General features: G+C 34.0%; 3 protein-coding genes across 3 annotated transcripts; 2 read left to right on the top strand and 1 right to left on the bottom strand.

Annotated features, from left to right (window-relative positions):
* Positions 1 to 6,137: 6,137 nt before the first annotated feature.
* On the bottom strand, positions 6,138 to 11,185 carry LOC139519990 (uncharacterized). Its single transcript, XM_071312326.1, has 4 exons — positions 10,987 to 11,185; positions 9,735 to 9,796; positions 8,709 to 8,778; positions 6,138 to 8,376 (listed from the first exon to the last, which is right to left on the bottom strand). Exons 1-4 carry the CDS (start codon positions 10,998 to 11,000, stop codon positions 6,609 to 6,611), a joined length of 1,914 nt encoding a protein of 637 aa, XP_071168427.1. The 5' UTR covers positions 11,001 to 11,185; the 3' UTR covers positions 6,138 to 6,608.
* Positions 11,186 to 16,978: 5,793 nt separating this feature from the next.
* LOC139521444 (uncharacterized) lies at positions 16,979 to 17,404 on the top strand. The gene has a single exon (XM_071314919.1). It carries the CDS (start codon positions 16,979 to 16,981, stop codon positions 17,402 to 17,404), a length of 426 nt encoding a protein of 141 aa, XP_071171020.1.
* A 262-nt stretch (positions 17,405 to 17,666) lies between these two features.
* On the top strand, positions 17,667 to 19,469 carry LOC139521443 (uncharacterized). Its single transcript, XM_071314918.1, has one exon. The coding sequence runs from the start codon at positions 17,667 to 17,669 to the stop codon at positions 19,467 to 19,469; it is 1,803 nt and encodes a 600-aa protein (XP_071171019.1).
* Positions 19,470 to 21,724: the final 2,255 nt, after the last annotated feature.

Below are 21,724 nucleotides of genomic sequence, written 5' to 3'. Positions count from 1 at the left end.
AGTCTAATTTGGAATTTAAATTAGAAATATCATACCATAAGCAACATGGGTGCTAAGTTTCAAGTTGTTTGGACTTCAGCTTCATCAAAAACTACCTTGACCAAAAACTTTAACCTGAAACTCCCATTTCCATTTTCTATGTTCAGTGGACAAATATCATACCATAAGCAACATGGGTGCTAAGTTTCAAGTTGTTTGGACTTCAGCTTCATCAAAAACTACCTTGACCAAAAACTTTAACCTGAAACTCCCATTTCCATTTTCTATGTTCAGTGGACCGTGAAATTGGGGTCAAAAGTCTAATTTGGCTTAAAAATTAGAAAGATCATATCATAAGCAACATTTGTACTAATTTTCAAGTTGATTGGACTTCAGCTTCATCAAAAACTACCATGACCAAAAACTTTAACCTGAAGCGGGATGAACGGACGCACGGACGAACGAACGGACGGACGAACGAACGATACGACGGACGAACGAACGAACGAACAGAGGCACAGACCAGAAAACATAATGCCCCTCTACTATCGTAGGTGGGGCATTAAAAACTATGGGGCACTATGAATCAATACTTATGAATGCAACAATTTGCACATTTAAAGATATCATTGAGTTGCCAATTAGAAGGAACAAAAGAAAAGATCCAGAGAAACAAAATGACATACAAATTTTAGAATGAAACAAGAAACGATGATGCAAACTGTATATATACATGTAATAGCTGAGATTTATGATCGAGGCTAAGTCTAAAAAAAATCATCCTTGTAAATAGATTATTTTATACGAATAAAAATAATCTAGAATGATTAAATAAATAGTTTACATATTAGATAATTATCCAGTATACCGTGGCAAATTACATCAAAGGTGGAGCAGGGTATAGAAAACCTTTAGCCTTGAAGTCTCGCGTTCAACAACAAACTCATGACAAGGGTTGGCGTTTTTTTTAGGTATGCCGGGATTTACATGTACTTATAAATCTGCAAATGCTTTTTGTGAGAGCCGTGGTGTAGTGGTTAGTGTATCGGACTACTGACAAAGGTTCCTGGTTCGATTCCCGTCTGGAATGAAAATTTCATGGACTGAATTTTCGGTTCTCCCTAGACACCATTTGCGAGTATGGTCTTGGGGAAACGATGATAGTCCGTCGGAAGGGGACGATAAATGGCTGATCCGTGTTAAGAGAGAGCCATAGTCTTGCACGTTAAAGACACCCTTGTAGATTTCGAAAAAGATCAGACTAATGCCGCTACAAGGCAGCACTCGCACCCGCAAAGTGGAAAGGGATTGATATAAGTTGCAAAACTTGTTTCCGAATCCACCATAAATAAATATGTTTAAACTAAACTAAAACTCATTTTTGTCGGATCGATGGAAAGACTTAATGCCTCGAACAGGAAGTGAGCTATGCTCTGCGTATTTTAAAGAATACTGTCTCAATGGCACTCATACAACATTTTCGTATATCTATTCACAATAAGGTCAATGAGGAGTTATAGGTGACATGATGGAGGGAGGGTAGGAGGGGTCCTGATCCAGAAATCCCGGGCTTTAAAACACAATATCTCGAAATCCCGGGCTTAAAAACACGAAATCCCGAGGTCCCGAAATTAAAAAAAAAGAATTCCCGGATCCCGAAAGCGTCAATCCCGAAATCCCGAGCTTAAAAACAACCGATCCCGGAGTCCCCCCTCATGATGCACTAATACAATACTTCTGCTCGTAGCCAACTTAATATCCTCTTTTCGATGATAGTCCGAACAATCCGCCATCCGTCATTTGAATACATCTTTTCAATTTATTTGGGATTTGTTCAAGCCCAGAATAAGCATATACAATTTTCCACAGAAGTTAAGGAAATAAAAAAAAAAAAGATGCTTTGTTCTTCTTTCAATCATGTTAACTCGCTTGGGACGCGTCTTTCGACCTTATATCCCCTCTCTCAAGCATCATTTGCTCGAATTTGATGCATATAAAGTATATCCAGTCTATGATAAGATAATGCATGAGTGTTTCCATCTGTCAATGCATTTTGTTTGAACAATTTTATTCAATATTTTTTGGTGTGAAAAATAGTCAGGCCACGAGAAATAAATATAGAATAAAGGACTTTTTGGGGGCACACCTGATATTTACTATGATAAAGTCTCAAAGTCTCAAAAACAAAAAGTCCTTTATTCTGTTTATCGGTAATTTAAAAAAAATAAAAATCACTACAGTAATAGAGAAAATAACAAACGAACTTCTTTTTCGCGTCGAATCACGTCGAATCACATTTGACGTCACAGGCTGCATTACGTCATTCGAAATTTTGTCACAGTGCACCACATGGCGTTCTCTTGCGCAAAGTATTGCAAAGGCATGCGTTTAATTAATATTCTGCTTTGGACATGACAATAACAATGGCAAATATAATGGTAGCATCTACAACCGGTAAGTCAAATTTTCATCGATTATCATTTTGAGTTCAACGACAAGTTATAATTATATTTTACTTAGTTTAGTGGATAAAATTACATTTATTTTGTCATTATTCGCTCAGTATTCATCATGGAAACAATCACCGGAAAAAACTCGTCAATTATACGCGCCTTTATGACGTCATTTACCAGATAGAGGGGGTCGCCTGTATCTCTGCACTATTTACGTTCATCAAGCGTCTTGGTGATCGTCATTGTGCAGGATAAACTAGAAATAATGGTTGTTCTGTAGGTACTTAATGACAATTCCCTAATGACATCAATGCTGATTGTCAATTTTGAGAATTCAATTTATCGTATAATTCGTACAATATAGAATTATAGTTTTCCAACCACTCGCTCAACATTGGAATGGAAGTGACGACGCCCCTAAACGCACAAATGACGTTCACTAAAACCAGAGTTTTTGACGGAAATGCATCGAACTCGAAAGTTGTCTATTATTTGGACTAGCCCCCGGCATGTCCGGTTACTCCCTTTTTAAAATTTATCCTATAGATCCGCATATGAATGTCTGATTGTCTGACACGGTTCACTTTTTTGTTCTTTGTTCTATGAATATTTGTCATATTAACAATGTCAATGAAACCACATCTTCTAAAATTGTATAGAATAAGAATAAGAATATTTTATTTCCAATTAAAGGGCCCTATAAAGAGCTTTCATGACATTACATACAAGTACGTAAGATTAGCCTAAGACATAAATTAGAGACATATAATATAGGAAAACAACATTGTTTAATACTATTAAAAATGCTATAAAAGGCCAGGACATGCAGTCATTTGCGTATTATATGATGGTCCTTCAAAAATGTCGAAAATGCGTAAATTTCATTTTTTTTTCTTCTATCTTTTCTCGTGCGATAGCAGTACCTTTTTGGTAACTATGTATGTGTTGCGTTTAAATATGAATTGTAACACTTTATAGTGACTGAACAGGTAAAACACATACTTCTCAAGAAACAGACAAAGAAAACTACTTGGAACAGCACCAGCCTATGTATTAAAAATAACTCAGCATCATGAGCATGTTAGTTGTACTTCATATAACGCATTTTTTTTTAAATGTCTATCGGGTATTTGATGCGTTTCTGTTCACATTTTCACAACAATCGTTCAAAAAGGCTAAATTGACTGAAAGTTTCAAACAATGTCAAGTGTTTCATTCGCCAAAAATCTCGTGTGTGCCGTTTCTGCGAGAGAAAAAATCACGCGCAATTTTTGTGAATGAAAGGGGAAAGTATAGATCCTTACGCGTTGCATTCGCGCATGTCATTTGCGTACTAACCCGATAATTTTTATAACTGCACGACCAGTCCACTGATACTGACATTATCAGCGAGTACACATCAAAGGAAAATGTACAAATTACCGATATTAAAATTAAAATGTTAATTGTGCATTCATTCAATGTGCATGTATAGTCAAAAGATAACTTGAATGATCTCATTTTAACAACCATGGTATTAGGTATAACGACAATAGGGTTGCAACATGAAGAAAAGGTACCGCTTACCCGACCACATTAGATTATACCCAGCTTTTATTGGATTCCTGTTGCTCCCGGGGGGGGGGGGGGGATCCATGCATGATATTGTGTGTTATAATTGGGTTTTTTAATCAGTTTGTTGATTATTTTTAGCAACGATGCTGTCTTTTTATTTATCATCTCCGATTTGCAACTTCAATCTCTTTTTGAAACAGATATAACTTCAGACAAAATGTGCTAAAACAGATGCGCTGTCTGTGTCAATTATTTTAGACCTATGTAGATTTATAAGTGGCTAACTTGTGTGGCTGTGTTGTCACTATTCAATTCCTCATTTCAAAATATAGATAATTTGATATCGTAGTTTTATTTTTCACAAATAAGACAGTAATAATTCCCACATGCTCTATCGTTCCAGAGACCATTTTCATAAATCGATGTAGTAAGACAATCCTCATTTCCCGTAAATTCGTTAGGTTCTCCGGGGTTCTAAAATGTTCCGCTTATCTTATCTTTTGATGGTTGCCAACACCAATTACCTTCAGTTATGTCATCTTTTCCGCCCAGCCAGTATATCAGTAAGATAATACACATATACGAAAGATAAATGGTCGTGTTAACCCGAAGCCCTCTATTTTCATTCATAAAATGAAATACCCGCATTTTTTTAAAAATAAAATATTTAATAGTTTTCTTTTATAAAACATTGTAGTCAATTGAAGTACTTAGATAGTACAAATGAAAAGGAAAATTCCATCTCCTCTTCTAAAAAATACATTTGTGTACATTGTAATTTTTCTACAAATTACAATCGAATTTTCAATCCTTTAATGTTATTGTTATTGTGAACGTAAAATGCGTAAATACTGCAATTCCAAAAAGTTGTAATAATGAATTTTTAACAATGTCGAGAGTTCATTCATACAAAAAAAAAAACGCCAAAATAGGAAATGACATTGTGCAGGAACAATTTATTATAGTATTTATAGGACATGATTACCTAGGAAAATTAGTCTGGGGACAAATATTACTAACATCGGACTAAATATACTAGTAAATTCTGTAACCATGGACTTTTTATACTAGTTATTTTTGTCCGCCCAGACATATTTTACCAGGACAAATTTATCACTTACATATGCATACATATTGAGAATATTAATTCTCAGCAGATTCTACATTATTGAAAATGTTAAAACAAAATTACATTAGTTGAGTATCCTTTTGGTGGTTGTTTTCTATTCATTTAAAAAAACAAACTTGAAAAACTCTCATTTAGGTTTAAAAATCTATGGATGACAATTTAAATGAATATCAAACATAGAACATAGATTTACAACCTTTCCACAAAAAAATAACAATAAGTTACGATATCTTTCTAATTTTCCATCAAAATAAGATAAATTTACACAAAAATGTTGATATAATCCAGATTAATTGCTGAACTTGACCCCGAAAATACAATTTAATAAACAAAAAATGGTATAATCTCCTATAAAATTTCTTGAATCATCCACTAAAACCTCTTTGATACCAACACTTTTTGCTATTCTAATTTTTTATGTACAAAAGTTTCGTCTGGAACAGATAAAAAACTGTGCAATTCTAGTTAAGCAACAAGAGCCTTACTAAAACCGAATTGACTTCCGGTGCTCCATGTTAATATATTTGATCTTAGCCTCATTGCCATACTATGCTCATACTTGGTGTCAAAATGTGTTGCTATGGTTACTCGTTATTCATTGCAATTGAGGTGGACCCATTCGGATTCTACTGTTGACTATACTTTTGACAAAGAAGTCAAATAGCGTGTGTGTTGTGCTGCTCCTAATGACTTTTTGATAGATAGACTTTTAGAATCTTGCTAATTTGCATTGTGGTTTAAGGTTCTATACTGAATAATGGTGCACTAAATATATTTATATGAATGTTCGACTTCAAATTCTCATTTATCAGAACTCAACATGTTACCGCATGAAAACAAATCTGACAATCGGGAATGATCAGATAACAGGATTTTTTATTCTCTATTAATTTAATGTCTTTTTTGTTTTGTTTTTTGCCTTGAACGGTTTATTTAACCTTTGTAATGTTTTGCAGCTATAGCACTGACCTATATTAGCCGATCAAAAGGATCTTGTTGAATAAAAACGATGAAGTCAGAAGAAAAATACAACATATTTAATTTACAAAATTATTCATTTAGTTATATACAATGTATGTAGTGAGACAAAGGGTACAATAGTGAGTCTAAAAAAAACGTTAGTTCTATGTTCACATAAGCAATGCGATTGTATTTGTTGTTGTTACAATTATTTCATCTAAAACCAATGATTTGTTTAAATCTATATGAAACCACCACAATATATATCTGCTTGCCACTCATATTTTTAGTCCATCCCATTTGTTACATCCCTTTCTGTCCTTACTAGATGGTTCAAACAGATTGGAGAAGTTGCTTATCACAGGACATGTAGAATTGAAGACGAATCCGTATACCATAATTGTTTTACTTGAAAGGCCTAACAGGTTTACGAGTGCGCATCTTCTATTGACAGATTGCTTTTCAGAATCAGAATATCATAGTTTAAGTTTCAAGTAAAATGATCAAAAATATTGTTTCATATATTACTATAATCATGAACGTTTCCTGCTGTACTGATTAATTCTGGTATTTAGTGTTTTCGGTTTTGGTGTTTTAGGTGGCATAGGAACATATTTTTTTTCAAATTCGCTTTCCGAACCGATGTTTGTAACCTGCCAATCAGACGAAGGAGATTGTTTAGTCGCATCTTGACAATTATTCCCGGTACCACCTTCGCTTTGTACAATTGTAGTATCTTGGTCGAATACCATGTCAAAATTTTCTTCTGCAGCATATTTATTTGCGACTTTTATATCCAGCTTTGTACGATGTTGGTTGAATTCTGGGCAGCTATCTGATTTTTCCGTTTCTGTTTGTTTCCCGGCATTGCTTACTTGCTTTTTTAATGTTAAGTACCTTTCATAGATAACTTTACTAACTTTGTCACCTGGGCCTTTAGGTATAAAGCAATCTTTAGTTGAGTCTTTTTGAAGCTTTGAATATCTGTAATTTCTCTCACGGGGTACAGAGCTCATCATATCCATGGCTAATTCTGAATTTACGTTTGGTATGTCATTGGAAGCTGATGTCCCTGGAATCGGTCGCAAAGCTGACCTAGGCCTTGGTCTCATTGACATGACTTTGGTTTTCTCTTTCTTTTCATTCCTGTCCTTATTTATGTTTAATGTCCTTTTTATGTTTTGGGGTAGCATCTTTAACGGTTGGAGCATTTTTGGTGGAATAACAGGACAATTAGAGACCTTGCAATTTTTCTTTTGACCCTGCAACAACGGTGGAAGTTTTACAGGCTCCCAGCAGGATTTTATCTTCTTTGGTAATTTTATTGGAGCAGTATATGATTCGTTCTCGTTGTTCATGTTTGATAACAGTGGTAGAGGTTTCAGCTGAGTCGTAGTGGAATCGTTCATGTATTTCATTTTAGTTGGTAGCAGTGACGGAAGTTTCGGTTGAGTGGAGGAGGATTTATCTGTGTGTTTTATTGGTTTGTTTGCTAAAAGTGGCGGAAGTTTCAGTTGTGTGGCGGTGGATTCGTCCATGTGTTTCATTTTTTTGTAAGCTAACTGTTTCACGGGAATCGGAATTTTAGACTTCTGAGATTTTTTATGCAATTCGTGTGTAAACCCCTCCTTTCTAAAATCATTTTCATTTCGTTTGCTGTTTTCCTCAAATACATAAAGCTGACATTCTATATCAAGTTCGTGGTTTTCAAAGCTAAGTACGGAGTCAGACCTATAGCAAGTACAATGAGGGTCGAAACACTTCCCTGTACAGCAATCATCTAATTCAAATATATTTTCATAAATTGGTGTCATAATATTTGCCCTGCCCAATCTTCCCATGTATACATTTGTGTTTCCAATGCTGATAGTATTGGGCTCTATCAAATGTCTGGCATGCTTGTTAGCGCGTTCTTTTGAAGAAATAAGTAGTTCTTCATTGAACATGTGAAAGTGATTGAGTTTGACATCAAGAACGAATTTTGCAAATGGATCTTGAACTCTTGATTGTTTACATTTTTCAATTGAGTTAAAAATATTTTGCAGGGTATTTTGATAATCCAGAAGAAATTTTTCCTGATCTCTCAAGAAATTCAGCCGGTCTTGCATTGACCACTGTAGATGGTTCATGCACTTCTGCATAACATGCCTGTCAGCATGATGAAAATCGATATGTTGCTCGATTTCTTTCCTAGTTCTATTGTCCGATAGTTCGCTTGGTTGCATATTCTGTAGTTTGTTAATGGCTGTTTCGATGGCGTGCCCATTTTCTTCAACTAAGAACTTCCAGTTGGCAAGCAACCTGAAACAATATTTTGTTATTCTAATCATCATAATTATAATTCAATGAATAGTTCTTCATGATTTACATGCATTTATTGAAACGTGTTGATAAAATATTATGACAAAAACGGCATTCGGTGGCTATAAGTACAAATACATCAATATCAATTAACGACTATACAACGAGTACAATATGTAATTTCTGACTGTTAACATTAAATGCGATGCTGTTTTTTGCAGAACTTTATAATTTAGATTTTATTTCATTTTATTTCAAAATATTTTGATATTGTCTCATGATAGTCAATACCTTTTTATAAACACAACATTATTTTGTAACATAAAACTTACTCTTTTCCTGTCTTCAATACCCTATCGAATGTATCACAATCTATCATGGATTTCCGGCTACTTGACGTGCCTACAAAAAAATAATATACATGTGTATGTGTTCATAATTGTGTCAGTTGAATAATACAAATTATAAAGAATAGGCAATAAAAATCAGACTAAAAAGCATTTAATTTCCGATATTACACACAACAAACGTTAGGATACAGGAACAAGTAAATTGATAGTACCAAGACCTTTGAAAAACCTCCCTGTTACCGTAAGCAAATTGGAAGTTCTTCACCTGCTTGAGGATAAATCATTTTGTCATACAATGCCACTGCTGGTAGACGTTTCGTCCCCGAGAATATCACCAACCCAGTAGTCAGCACTTCGGTGTTGACATGAATATCAATTATGTGGTCATTTTTATAAATTTCCTTATACAAAACTTTGAATTTTCCGAAAAACTAAGGATTTTCTTGTCCCAGGAATAGATTACCTTAGCCGTGTTTGGCACAACTTTTGGGAATTTTGGATCCCCAATGTTCTTCAACTTTGTACTTGTTTGGCTTTTATATAACTATTTTGATATGAGCGTCACTGATGAGTCTTATGTAGATAAAACGCGCGTCTGGCGTACTAAATTATAATCCTTGTACTGTTGATTACTATAATAGCTTATTAAATTAAAAAAGAAATTTTTTTTAGCAATTTTTTTGTGAAAATGTCAACGAGACAGCAACCCAACACACAACCCCCAAACAAAAATAAAAACTTGTGTTCTCTTATTATGATTTGTTTTTTTTGCCCGATCAACAATTATTTTAATTTCAAGTCTATCTACACAACTCTCGTCACACAAGGAAAACATTTTTGCCGAAAAGTAGTTTCAGCTAAATTATTAAACAAAAAAGGTTCAGGCAACTATATGCATGTATAATACCGAGTTTAAAATAACAGTATATGCCTCCTGTTATAATGTTCTTTTTTTTTTAAGTCATCCCAAAATATCTAAGAATATGCATTATGCGTTTTTTAACTTACTTCTTTCTGGTGTCATATTTGTCCAAATTTGCACTTTAGGAGTAGTATTTTCTACCTGATCACTAAAAAAAGAAAAATAATAAGTATTTTCCAAATAGTCAGGTTAAGTCAGAGTATACAGATTAAACCTAAAACAATGGTTTGTCACATTCATAAATACATGGCTGTATATCTCATGGACGTATAATACATGAAAAATAAGGAGACGTGGTTTAATTGCCTGTATGACAACTCTTCAACAGGGAATTTTCAACTGTAGGTCACTGTACGGCCTTCAACAATGAGTAAAATCCATACCTTATAGTCAGCTATTTAATGCCCCGAAATGACAACTGTAATACAATTCAAACGAGAAAACTAACGGCCTGAATTATGTACAAAATAATGAACGAAAAAACAAATATCATACAGCAACAAACGACAACACCTGACTTGGGACAGACACATATATAATGTGTCAGGGTTAAACTTCCTTTTGTGGCGAGGTTAAACTTCATTTTTTCATTTTGAAGGTACGCCAATCCTCTTCTAACCTAGCTAATTTTTGTCCACATTTCCGACTGCCATTACAATACAATGGATTTATACAATAGTGTATAGCATATTTGATTCGGGTTACATGATCTACTACATTTGCAGTACCGACATTGATTCAGTAATAGGGGTGGTTTATCATAAGAATATAACATATCACGTGTATTTTTTTAAAACTTGGGATTTTAAGATCTGCTAGAATATAAACATCGCAGTATTGCAAGAAAAGTTTAAATCAAACCAAATTTTGAACACGATCTTTTCGTTGATAGATGTGAGAACTATCTTGAGAAACAGCAAACATATTTTTATACGTTGTGTAATACTGTTGTGCGGAACATGCATTTAATTTATTATTATTATTTAAATAAAACTACGCCAATAATGCATCCGATAAATTGTTTACTTTTAAGCTAATTATAAGCTAACATTTTATGTGTCACCTTCTATTTCTAACTTTTTTGTTCTAGCAACATCTGACGAATACTATAAAGGGAATGTTTTGAAGTAGTTTTACATTTTTTCATGCACACACTCTTAACTGACAATTGTATCTTATAATGTATAACAAGTCTTATACTAAAGATATTGATACAAATGTAGCTTGAATACACACTTCGGACATCTAGTGTTGTCGTCCTTCAATAATGAACACAATTGATATTATAGGACGTTATATAAAATAAATATTAACTAAAATAAAGCTAAATATGCATACCGATTCTTCTTCATTTTTTTCTTCTGTAACTCTTGTATACACTGACTGAAATAATTCGATTATGTTGGCTTCTAAAATATCAAACGGTCATGGTACAGATGGAATTATGTAGTGAGGGGGAGGTGCCGTCACATTGTTTACGTCTCTTCAATTGTGACGTTCGCTTCCGCCCAGCAAATCTGTACAACATTCTATATGATGTAAATCTCAGACAGTGCAATAGACACGTTTGCATTAATTTTTGCATTAGTCAAGCAACCATTCGTTTAGCCTAGATTAATATGGAAATACCGAATTTAAATCTGCGGGCAATTTAGCACTCATTAGTTGGTTTTTTTAAAAATGAAAATCTAACATTTACCAGAAAACCATGAGCCGTATTCCTTCTTCCTGAATACAGTGACAAGTATGCCAAATATCATTATGATTATGAACGACAAAAAAATACATAATGAAGATCTCAAATGCTATAAAGTGTGTAAGATGCTCCGATTTCATTAGCAAATTAGTACTTTGAGGTTACTTTTATGAACTGTAGGCCTATTTTGATAGGTACAATTATGGAAGCAGCGCTGTTCGAGAACAATTAAATACGCACGTGATAGGTATGCTCGACCCAAATCTAAAGTGACAAGGGTTGTCAGTATTCCTATTGAAGGTCGATGGTTCACTCCGGTTTCCTCTATACCAATATAAAATTGCCACCACAAAAAAAGCACAAAAGTTTTGAAAGGGGCGTTAAACACCAATTACTAGTAATCAATCAATCAATCAAATTATGCGATAACGATGTAGTATACATTTTGTAAATTTTGGACTATTGAAAGCATCAGGAGCAAATCGTGTAAGCATACTGCTTCTCTAATAGGCACCTAGAGTTTTGAAATATCCACTGTGCAGATTATTAAACCTGAAGTGTATTCATCACTTATCAAATGTCCCATCGACTGGAAATGTGTTAAAGTAACTTCTGTATTTAAGAAAGACTCTGAACGTGACTTTCAAAACTACAGATCAATGAATCTCATTGACAAGTGATATTTAGGCAGTCATAGAAAGGTGTGTTTTAAGCATATTCGTAGCTACTTACAGTGCTTGCTAACCAGATTATTACACCCAACCAATCAGGTTTAAAGGGGACTCAGTTATTTGTCAATTTTTAATATTACAAATGAGTATATGAAGGCATAAGATGACGGGAAAGAAATTGTAGCATTTTTTTTTGCAATATAAGGAAGGCATTCGACAGAGTTTGGCATCAAGGCTTTTTCAGAAAATTGGAAACTATTGGCATAAAGGCATTATGGCATGGGTAAACAAATATTTTTCCGATAGAAAGCAAAGGATAATTATAATTAATTCATGTTTCCTCTGAGTGGGATACTATAAAGGCTCGAGTACCACAGGGATCGATCATGGGACTTCTGTTATTTCTTGTGTGTATCAATGATATCATAAATAATATGCACTCCACTATTATTTTTTGGCTGATGATACTTGTTTGTATTTGATAGTAGATGACCCCCTAGAATCAACAAACAACTTGAATAGTGATCTATCAAAAATCTATAGATGGTCTCCAGATTGTTTTTTTACCTTTAAACCACTGCTCTTTATTTGTTTCATTGTCCCCATTTCCCAGCATGCGTGAAAATACTTTTTATAACATCAAAATCGAACGGTTTTTTATAGAAAAAATTTTGATATACGGTTCAAAGGAACTCAGCTATGAACAAACGTCGAAATATTCTTAGCATTCAACGTTCATACTTAATAGCAAAAAATATGTGTCATACGATTACAAGCATGAAATTGTTACGAGTTCGAAAAAACTGTATGTGTCAAATGCGAATGTTACGTGAGGGGTTGTATTTTAAGAGGACTGTTAATATTCATCCCAAAAAAAAATTGCTGAGCTTTTTCTTTTTTCACAAATGCTTTATTAGTGGATAGTACATTGGGTGTCATTCCGAGACGACGATAGAGGTCCGTTGTTTCCAAAAGGTCCTGCTCTAATGTCTGCTGATTCGGCTCTCTAGGATACAAAAATGTTGGATTTACTTTGCTATATGTTGAAGCACATTGCTGCACAATTGGCTTCATTAACATTATCGACTCCATCTAACTATCAATGCCCTGTTCAATGGTAACGTAATACCAGTAATTTATTAGATTTCTATTGGTATTTTTAGAAAATATATATTTCACAGAAATAATGTGCTTGTATTTGAAATCCACTTATATAGATATAGAAAGATGTGGTATGAGTGCCAATGAGACAACTCTCCATCCAAGTCAAAACTTATAAAAGTAAACCATTATAGGTCAAGGTACGGTCTTCAACACGGAGCCTAGGCTCACACCAAACAGCAAGCTATATATAAAGGGCCCCAAAAAATACTAGTGTAAAACCATTCAAACGGGAAAACCAACGGTCTAATTTATATTAAAAAAAAGAGAAACTAGAAACACTTATGAACCACATAAACAAAAGACAACCACTGCACATATTCCTGTCTTAGGACATGTGCAAACAAGTGCAGTATACTTCTCATCTTGCAAAACTGTTTATTAATAACATCAATGTTATTGGTACTATTCACACATTTTGTGCCAACAATTCTAAAGATTAACCTTGTAAGCTTACTTGACTAGGTTATAACTATACTGCATGGTTTTGTTATACTGTTGCGTCTCTTATTTACTTTTTGAAACACGTAAATAATTTCTTTTTCTTTTAGGTAAATAATTCCAATTTCTACATTCAAAATTTGATAAATAAAAGAGAAGGGTTACGACTGGCTTAACATTTGTCTAAACTTTGAATTTTGTAGCTATCCGAAACACCCAGTAAACAAGAATATGTACACGTTCAGGACACCATTCCCCGCTCACACTATTATATAAGGTACTTATAATCTTTTTAAGGCCATACGATACAGTTACATAAGCAATCATTCCTTCTCTCTCTCATTTAAAAAATAATGTCCAAACTGCATGCATTTAAGGAATAATGCAGAATACTACGACAATAGTGTGATGGGTAGGCTAAATGTTATAAAAAATATAGACGTTTTCTTAGTCTTTTCTGAATTTCAATTTCATGAATTAATCGTTGGTGTTTGTTTAACCTATGAATATGATACAAGATTATACCGGTATTCTTTGCATTTAAAGAGATGTGGGGTATACTTTAAGATAAGATAAGATAAGATATTTTTATTTCCAATTATGGGCCCCAAAGGGCATAAACATTACAACATCAATAATTTTTTCATAATACAATACAAACAATGAGATAAAAAAAAAAAGTTAAACGAGAACTATTTAAGTTCTTAAAGAATACGTAGATAAAGAATCTATAGTATGTTGGTTTTTTTTAATACTAATGCATTTTATTACAAGTGTGGTTGATATAGATAACAAACAAGCAGCCCAAAAAGAAAAAAAAAGAAAAATAGATATCCACATATGTATAGTACACAAAAAGTTGGATCAATTAAATATATAATAATTAGCCAAAAAGAAAGTAGAAATTAAACATGTCCATGACTCATCCCGTGTCAGCAGCAAATAGGAAAGCATTATGGTTTCCTAAAGGCAGCTGACACCAGGGGACGATACCTTATGGGCCATAGGCATGTAAAATGTGTGTAAATGTCTCTTTCCTACCTGTATCAAAAGCAAACAAGGAAGCATCATAGGTAACTTGAATGCAGTTGATACCAGGGGACGATGCCTCAATGATATAAGAGAACATTTGAATAAATAATATATCTTAACAATTATTTTTTTTTTTAATCGGCTAGTATGTTTGTGATATTCAGATGAATATAATTTTCTATGTCCAATCAAATGTATATACACACATAGATTTCCTTTAACTAATCTTCACTAAGGAAGATGTTTGTATATAAAATTACATATTATTTTAAGTAACTCAACATTTTCTACACTAAATAACCAGATAATTTTGCTTTGACTGTTCATATGATTAAAATAAGAATTATATTGTGCAATACTAGCTAACATACAATTTCTATCATCCTCAAATTTGTTACAATCAAATAGAAAATGAGCCTCATCTTCGACAGTATTGGAAGAACATTTATTACATATTCTGTTAATTCGGGGAATACCCTGATATCTACCTAATTCTATTTGTAATCTATGAGAAGATACACGTAATTTAGTAAAACTTCTTCTAAGTTCAAAATTCTTGATCAATGTTAGATATTTTTCAAAACCAAAATTTGTTTTATATAAAAGGTAGGTTTTCAGTTTACTGTCTGAAAATTTATCTATTTGTTTTTTCCAACAGCTAATAAACAATATTGATAGCTTGGTTTGTATATATTTCTTAAATTTGTATAAGGATTCACAAAATGGAGCATTTATGGCATTTGTATAGTCAATACCAAGTATTTTAAAAACAACATTTATTGAACCATACCATGATGTTATATTCATGTGATGTAGTGTCTTTGATTGTGTATATGCCTCTTTTAATAGAGGAAAATTATTACCTAAATTCTCTAATCTATACCAGTACAATAACATTCCTTTTATAATATTAAAATATATTGGAAATCTTCCAAGTTCAGATAACACTGCAGCATTTGTTAGAAAGCATCAATTTTTGTAGATGCAGCTGCAGTTGTGTTCAACTGCCTGCATCAATGAAACTTTAAGGGCAATATAAGAACATAACTGGCAAATTCTTCTACATTTATAAATGTTGTCATGGAGATAAACGTTTCGTAGTGGACACTACGGTACCATTACCATGCAGTCGTTTATTACTCTTTTTAAATTATATTCGTACAAAAAAAATAACAAGGGTTAGTTTCATGTAATTTTCAATATATTTCTATCAACATAGAATAGGGTTGATGTCAACTACGTAAATTTTTGTCCACTACGAAACTCATCAAAATGTTTACTACGTAACATGAGTTGTACAATGTACCTTCATTTGTGAAGTACTGTCTAATCTTTATCGATACAAAATTGTTCTCCAATTCTGAAAAAAAATAGGCCTTTCCAGTATATAGAATAAAACAAACAAAAATGTCAATTGGAGACATTAAAATGCCACAAGATGTGCGTTTAGAAGCAGTTTTGTAGTATGAAACAATATATAAATTATGAAAAATAAATCATTTGAACAGTGGTGGATAGTTGTCTCATTTGCAACCATACTTCATCTACACTACATGTCTTTATTTTCATATAAAATTATTTTTGTGGAAAACAAGGGCGGATATAGCCATTTCTAAACCATATGTCCCCATTAAAAAGTATTGATCGTATAAAAAATTTAAGTGAAGCTTATAATCGAATATATTATACTAGGATACCAGGTTACTTCATTGCAATAGTTTTTAAAAATGACAAGAAAGTGGCTCTCTTTACTCAAGATTAGTTAAATTCACAACATATGTTGTAGTTGTTAGGTCATTATTTTGGATAAATGCGCCGTATGTCTATTTTGATAACTTGAATTGTTTGGTTACTGGCTCATTGACGGTTTCACCTCATATTCCTCTTTTGATATTATAATTGTAAATTTAATTCATTTTATTTTTCACAAATAGTACAGTAATAATTCCCACATGCTCTATCGTTCCAGAGACCATTTTCAAAGATCGATGTAGTAAGACAATCCTCATTTCCTGTAAATTCGTTAGGTTCACCGGGGTTCCAGAATGTTCCGTTTATTATATCTTTGGATGGTTGCCAACGCGAATCACCTTCAGTGACGTCATCTTTTCCGCCTAGCCAGTATATCCTTATTATATAAACAATATTTTCCAATGATTAAACGCCGTATTTTACGGTGGCAGAATGAGCCCATGAAGAAATTAATATGTTGTCTCTTAAGATAATATGTCGTTCCCTCAAAATGCAAAACAGCATATTGCAAAATGATTTAAATGCTATACAATCTTGGTGTAACAATAAGAACGGAAGTACTTCAAAACAATCGACAATGATGAATATTTTGACTGATCACAGAGCCGTTGTTTGCGACTTGGAAAAGTTTTGGAACTTAGAATCGTTGGGGGTTTCAGGAAGCGATAATATTAAAAGTCAGTCTGAAGTTGTAAAAGAATACGGAGAAAAGTCTATTATACTAGAAAATGGAAAGTACACGGCTAAGTTACCATGGAAACCAGATTTCCTTCCGCTGCCGCATAACATGGAACTGGTTCAACAGAGGACAGGTAGCGTTATTAGGCGTTTAGCAAACAAACCTGATTTACTTAAAATGTATGGAGATATCATAATGGAGCAGGAGAGAAGACATTTTATTGAAAAGGTTGAGGAAACAAAACTTCCTACCGATCGACCCGTACATTATATCCCACATCACCCTGTTGCCAAGGAATCATCTACTACGCCAATTAGGAGATAACTGTATTGTATTTTAAGCTCCGACGGCATCAATTGGGGATTTGATGGTCGCAAATTAAGTTTACTGGCGACGCGTTAGCGGAGACGGTAAACGGGTATTTGCGACCATCAAATCCCCAATTGATGCCGTCGGAGCTTAAAATACAATATTGTTATCTCCATTCTAATGAAACTGACAGACAACAACGTTAAAACATGTATTTAAAATCTGTCATGTGCCGTCTGCGCTTGCGCGTACGTCCCATAGCTTCAATTGTCAATTGATGCCATGTAAGAAAGTGACGTTATCCAATCAAAATGAACGTTACAAACGTTGTTGCATTAGAATACGCATTGTTTATGATTGTAGCTGCAAAGATGGAAGAGGTAATCCAAGTCTAAATGAATGCTTAGAATCACACCCACCTGTTATGAATGACATTACGGGAATACTTATGAGATTTCGCGCTAAGAAATATGCTACAACTTCAGATTTAGAAAAGGCATTTCTACAAATACAGCTCGACGAGAAAGACCGAGATGCAACGAGATTCTTATGGCTTAGCGATCCTTCAAACACATCAAGTCCGCTAATAACATATCGCTTCAAGTCCGTACTTTTCGGAGCTACATGTTCGCCATTCATTTTGAGCGCCACACTTCTCAAGCACTTTAAAGAAAATCCGGGGAAACTTTCAGATACCCTTGAAAATGGTTTATATGTGGATAACATTTTAACTAGCTTTGATAACGAAAATAGCGTAATAGATTATTACAGGAGATCGAGAGAATTACTTACGAAAGGCGGATTCAACCTACGCTCTTGGAATTCAAACAGTCCAAAATTACAAGAAATCGCTAGCAAAGAACAAACCTTAGACAAAGATGAGCTTACTAAAATTCTTGGTATGCAATGGAACGCTAAATCGGACAAGTTGTTTTATCAAAGTAACACGTTCGAGATGGACAAAAAAGGAAAACTAACTAAACGATATATTTTACGGCAATCATCCAAGATTTTCGATCCGTTAGGACTATTAAGCCCAGTTACTGTAAAAGCGAAAATCTTTATGCAATCACTTTGGAAGCTTAATTTGGAGTGGGACGAAATATTACCGGAAGATATCCAATCAAAATGGATATTAATTTCACGAGATCTGGCATCGAGCTTAGAAACAGAGATTCATCGAAGTACTCAGACACAAAACGAGAATAACAGAAATTTACCAACTCTTCATGTATTTACCGATGCTTCAACTCATGCGTACGGCGCATGCGCGTACATCATGTATGACAGAAAACCAACAATAGTAATGGCAAAGAATCGAGTTGCGCCTATCAAGACTATAACTTTACCAAAACTAGAGCTCATGGGGGCTGTAATTGGAGCAAGACTTGCTGATCATATTTGCAAAAACTTTCCGGAAACTTTCAGTGAAATACAATTTTGGAGTGATAGTCAAATCGTACTTAGTTGGCTTGCATCCGTAAAACCACAGAGACAATTTATCAAAAATAGAATTGAAGAAATTAAAAGTTTGTGTGGAGATAATGTATGGAGATATTGCCCTACGAAAGACAATCCCGCAGATCTGCTTACACGTGGTATAACATCTGAAGAATTGCAACAGAATGAAATATGGTTTAGTGGACCTAAATGGTTAAACAGCAAAGAAGATTGGCCGACATGGAACGGAAACAATGTAACGTCTAGAGTATGTACAACAATGTCGGAGAACGATGACAAAATTGAAACAACGGAGAATAATCAAAATGTATGTATTGGTATAGGAGAAATCATAGATATCGAACGGTACAATTCTTATAGAAAACTAACCCGCATTACCGCATATTTAATGAGATTCGCAACAAACTGCAGAGCAACGGAAACTGAACGAAAGAAAGATTTATTACGTATTGATGAAATTGAAAATGCAAAATTCCTATGGATAAGATATAAGCAAGGTAAAATATTTAGTGACGAAATAAATTGTATAGATAATTCTACAAAACGTAAAACACTTGTGCGACAATTAAAGCTCTTTCTTATGGAACGCCATGACTGTCTTCTGATGTTGATTGTTTAATATGTTCGGTGCTTTATGCATTATGTTCAGTAGTATGTATATTATGTTCAGTAGATATCCTATTATGTTCAGTAGTTATTACATTATGTTCAGTAGTTTTTACATTATATTCGGTGCTTTGGTTATTATGTTCAGTAGTTTCATTATTATATGCAGTGGTATTTAAATTATGATCGGTACTTCTGACGTTATATTCAGTACATTTTTCATTATGTTCAGTACTTTCGACATTATGTTCAGTAGATTCAATATTATTTGCAGTACATTATGTAATACCTTCAGTAGTCCCGCTTTCTTTATATTCAGTACATTATTCATTATGTTCAGTAAAAGCATCTGTATTATATTCGGTTCGTTCAACTTTATGTTCAGTGGTTTTATCATTATGATGATGTAGTAAAAGTCGGGAAGTCAATAACGGAAATTGTCGGAAAAAAACGAAGGCGGATATTTTTGACGGACGTTTTATTCATGAACACCTTTACGTGATTGAATTAAAATGGAAGAAATGGAAGCAGTTTTGAATCGGTGTGGTTTACGTTCCCAAGTTGGCATTTTTCACAAGAAAATAACAACTCCTGACTCAATTTGTAAGTTGTCGCTACAAGATTTCGCATATTTAGGTATGATTGACAGGAGAAAAATAATGGAATTAAGAATAGCTTGTTGTTCATTTCAGCAGCAATATTTTGAATGAGTAATAACAAGTTTTTCATTCCCAAAGGAGCACTGGAATCCCTGCTTGAAATCGATTTAACTGTTTTAAAAATATTTCCTGTGGACTACCCCCCCCCCCTTTTTTTTTGTGCTCTCTATTTTCAACCCTTGAATTAAGCTTTCCAATCTAATTAAAATTAAAACCTTGCTTTCTAACCAATCTGTTCATGCACCGGACCGGCAACTTTCTTTATTTAATACGAAAATCTAAAGTGCCGTTATACACATGCATGTTGTTTGCTTGGAGTATACGCCCGCAAAGAACGAAAAAGCCCAAGTCCGAATGCACAAATAAGAAAAAGAAAGTTTTATGGCAAAGGGTGCGGGGGTAAATCTCTGTTTTCAAAATATACATGAAATATTTGCCACTGCCCCTTTTTTTGTTCTATGAATTCTAATCCTGAGTTTTCTATCTGTTACATGCCAAGAAATCCGAGCAAAAAATTCCGGTCGACCTCCTACGGCACCCATTAGTATTTAAAGATTTGATTTCATTCAACAAATTAATTTAGGACCTCCATGCACGTGTCATTTAGAACACAGCTATATACCGAATGGTCAATATAATTAATCTTCCATGTAATTTGCATTATGTGATGTTTGCAGAATTTCAACGGAGGTAATTTCTTGGCATGATCAATTGTGTGTTTACCCTCCCCTTTTCTCCTTTGATATAAAGCGTTCCAATGAATAACAAAATAAAAAGAGACAATTACGCAAGAGACTTTTTTTTTTACCGGTTAAAGGTGATGGGTGCTTTGCGGCTCCTCATTTCTTACCCATGAAAACTTAAAATCTGTTGTATTCCCCTTTAAGTTTAAGCCAATTAGGAAAAATTATCCCCTTCTGCAGTAATCCGAAAAAATTAAAGGCGACAATAAAAATACATGTAAATCTTGTAAATAATCAAAATGTTTCTGTGTATTTGGTTTTGGTTTGTTCTTCAAAATACCACTTTAGGCCAGTGTCTTGCCTGAATTCTGTTATTCAACTTGCTAGTGAAGACTTGGCCTTACTCTAAGATCGATTATGAATAATAAGAATTCATGAATCTTAAGAAAGGCTAATTGGCATTTCAGACGCGAAATTTTCAATTGGCATTTATCCGTTTAAGATCGGTTCATCATCCGTTTAATCCGTTATACGTCCGGTAGAAGTCCGTTTCACATTCGTTCAACATCCGTTTTATCCGTTAGACGTCCGTTAGAAGTCCGTTGGTGAATTTATCTGCCAGACCTCAAACGGATGTATAACGGACACGTTACGAATACAAAAAGGAAGTGAAACGGACGAGTACCGTACAAAACAGACGCCTACCGGACGTTCAACGGACATTTAATCCAATGGACGTCAGTTCAAAGTTTTGAACATGCTCAAAATTTTCCACCAGACAGAACGGACGTCGACGGATTAAACGTACGCTAAACTGACATGCAACGGATATGGACGGACGTCTAACAGATAAAAACGGACGTCTAGCGGACATAAACGGATTGAAAAAAGTTATCCGTTAGGCATTTGTTCGAGCTATCTTAGTC

Source organism: Mytilus edulis, chromosome 4 (genome assembly GCF_963676685.1).
Source record: "Mytilus edulis chromosome 4, xbMytEdul2.2, whole genome shotgun sequence".
NCBI lineage: Eukaryota > Metazoa > Mollusca > Bivalvia > Mytilida > Mytilidae > Mytilus > Mytilus edulis.
The sequence above is the reverse complement of the archived record's forward strand: the minus strand, read 5'-3'. Positions and strand labels throughout refer to the sequence as shown.

Bases quoted from the DNA above. Each gene is read 5' to 3' on its own strand.
- LOC139521443 (XM_071314918.1), top strand. From the start codon at position 17,667: ATGCCATGTAAGAAAGTGACGTTATCCAATCAAAATGAACGTTACAAA.
- LOC139519990 (XM_071312326.1), bottom strand. The intron at 8,779-9,734 runs GTAAGTTAAAAA...ATTTTTTTGTAG, and splicing joins AAATATGACACCAGAAAGAA to GCACGTCAAGTAGCCGGAAA. The intron at 8,377-8,708 runs GTAAGTTTTATG...ATATTGTTTCAG, and splicing joins GTATTGAAGACAGGAAAAGA to GTTGCTTGCCAACTGGAAGT.
- LOC139521444 (XM_071314919.1), top strand. From the start codon at position 16,979: ATGATGAATATTTTGACTGATCACAGAGCCGTTGTTTGCGACTTGGAA.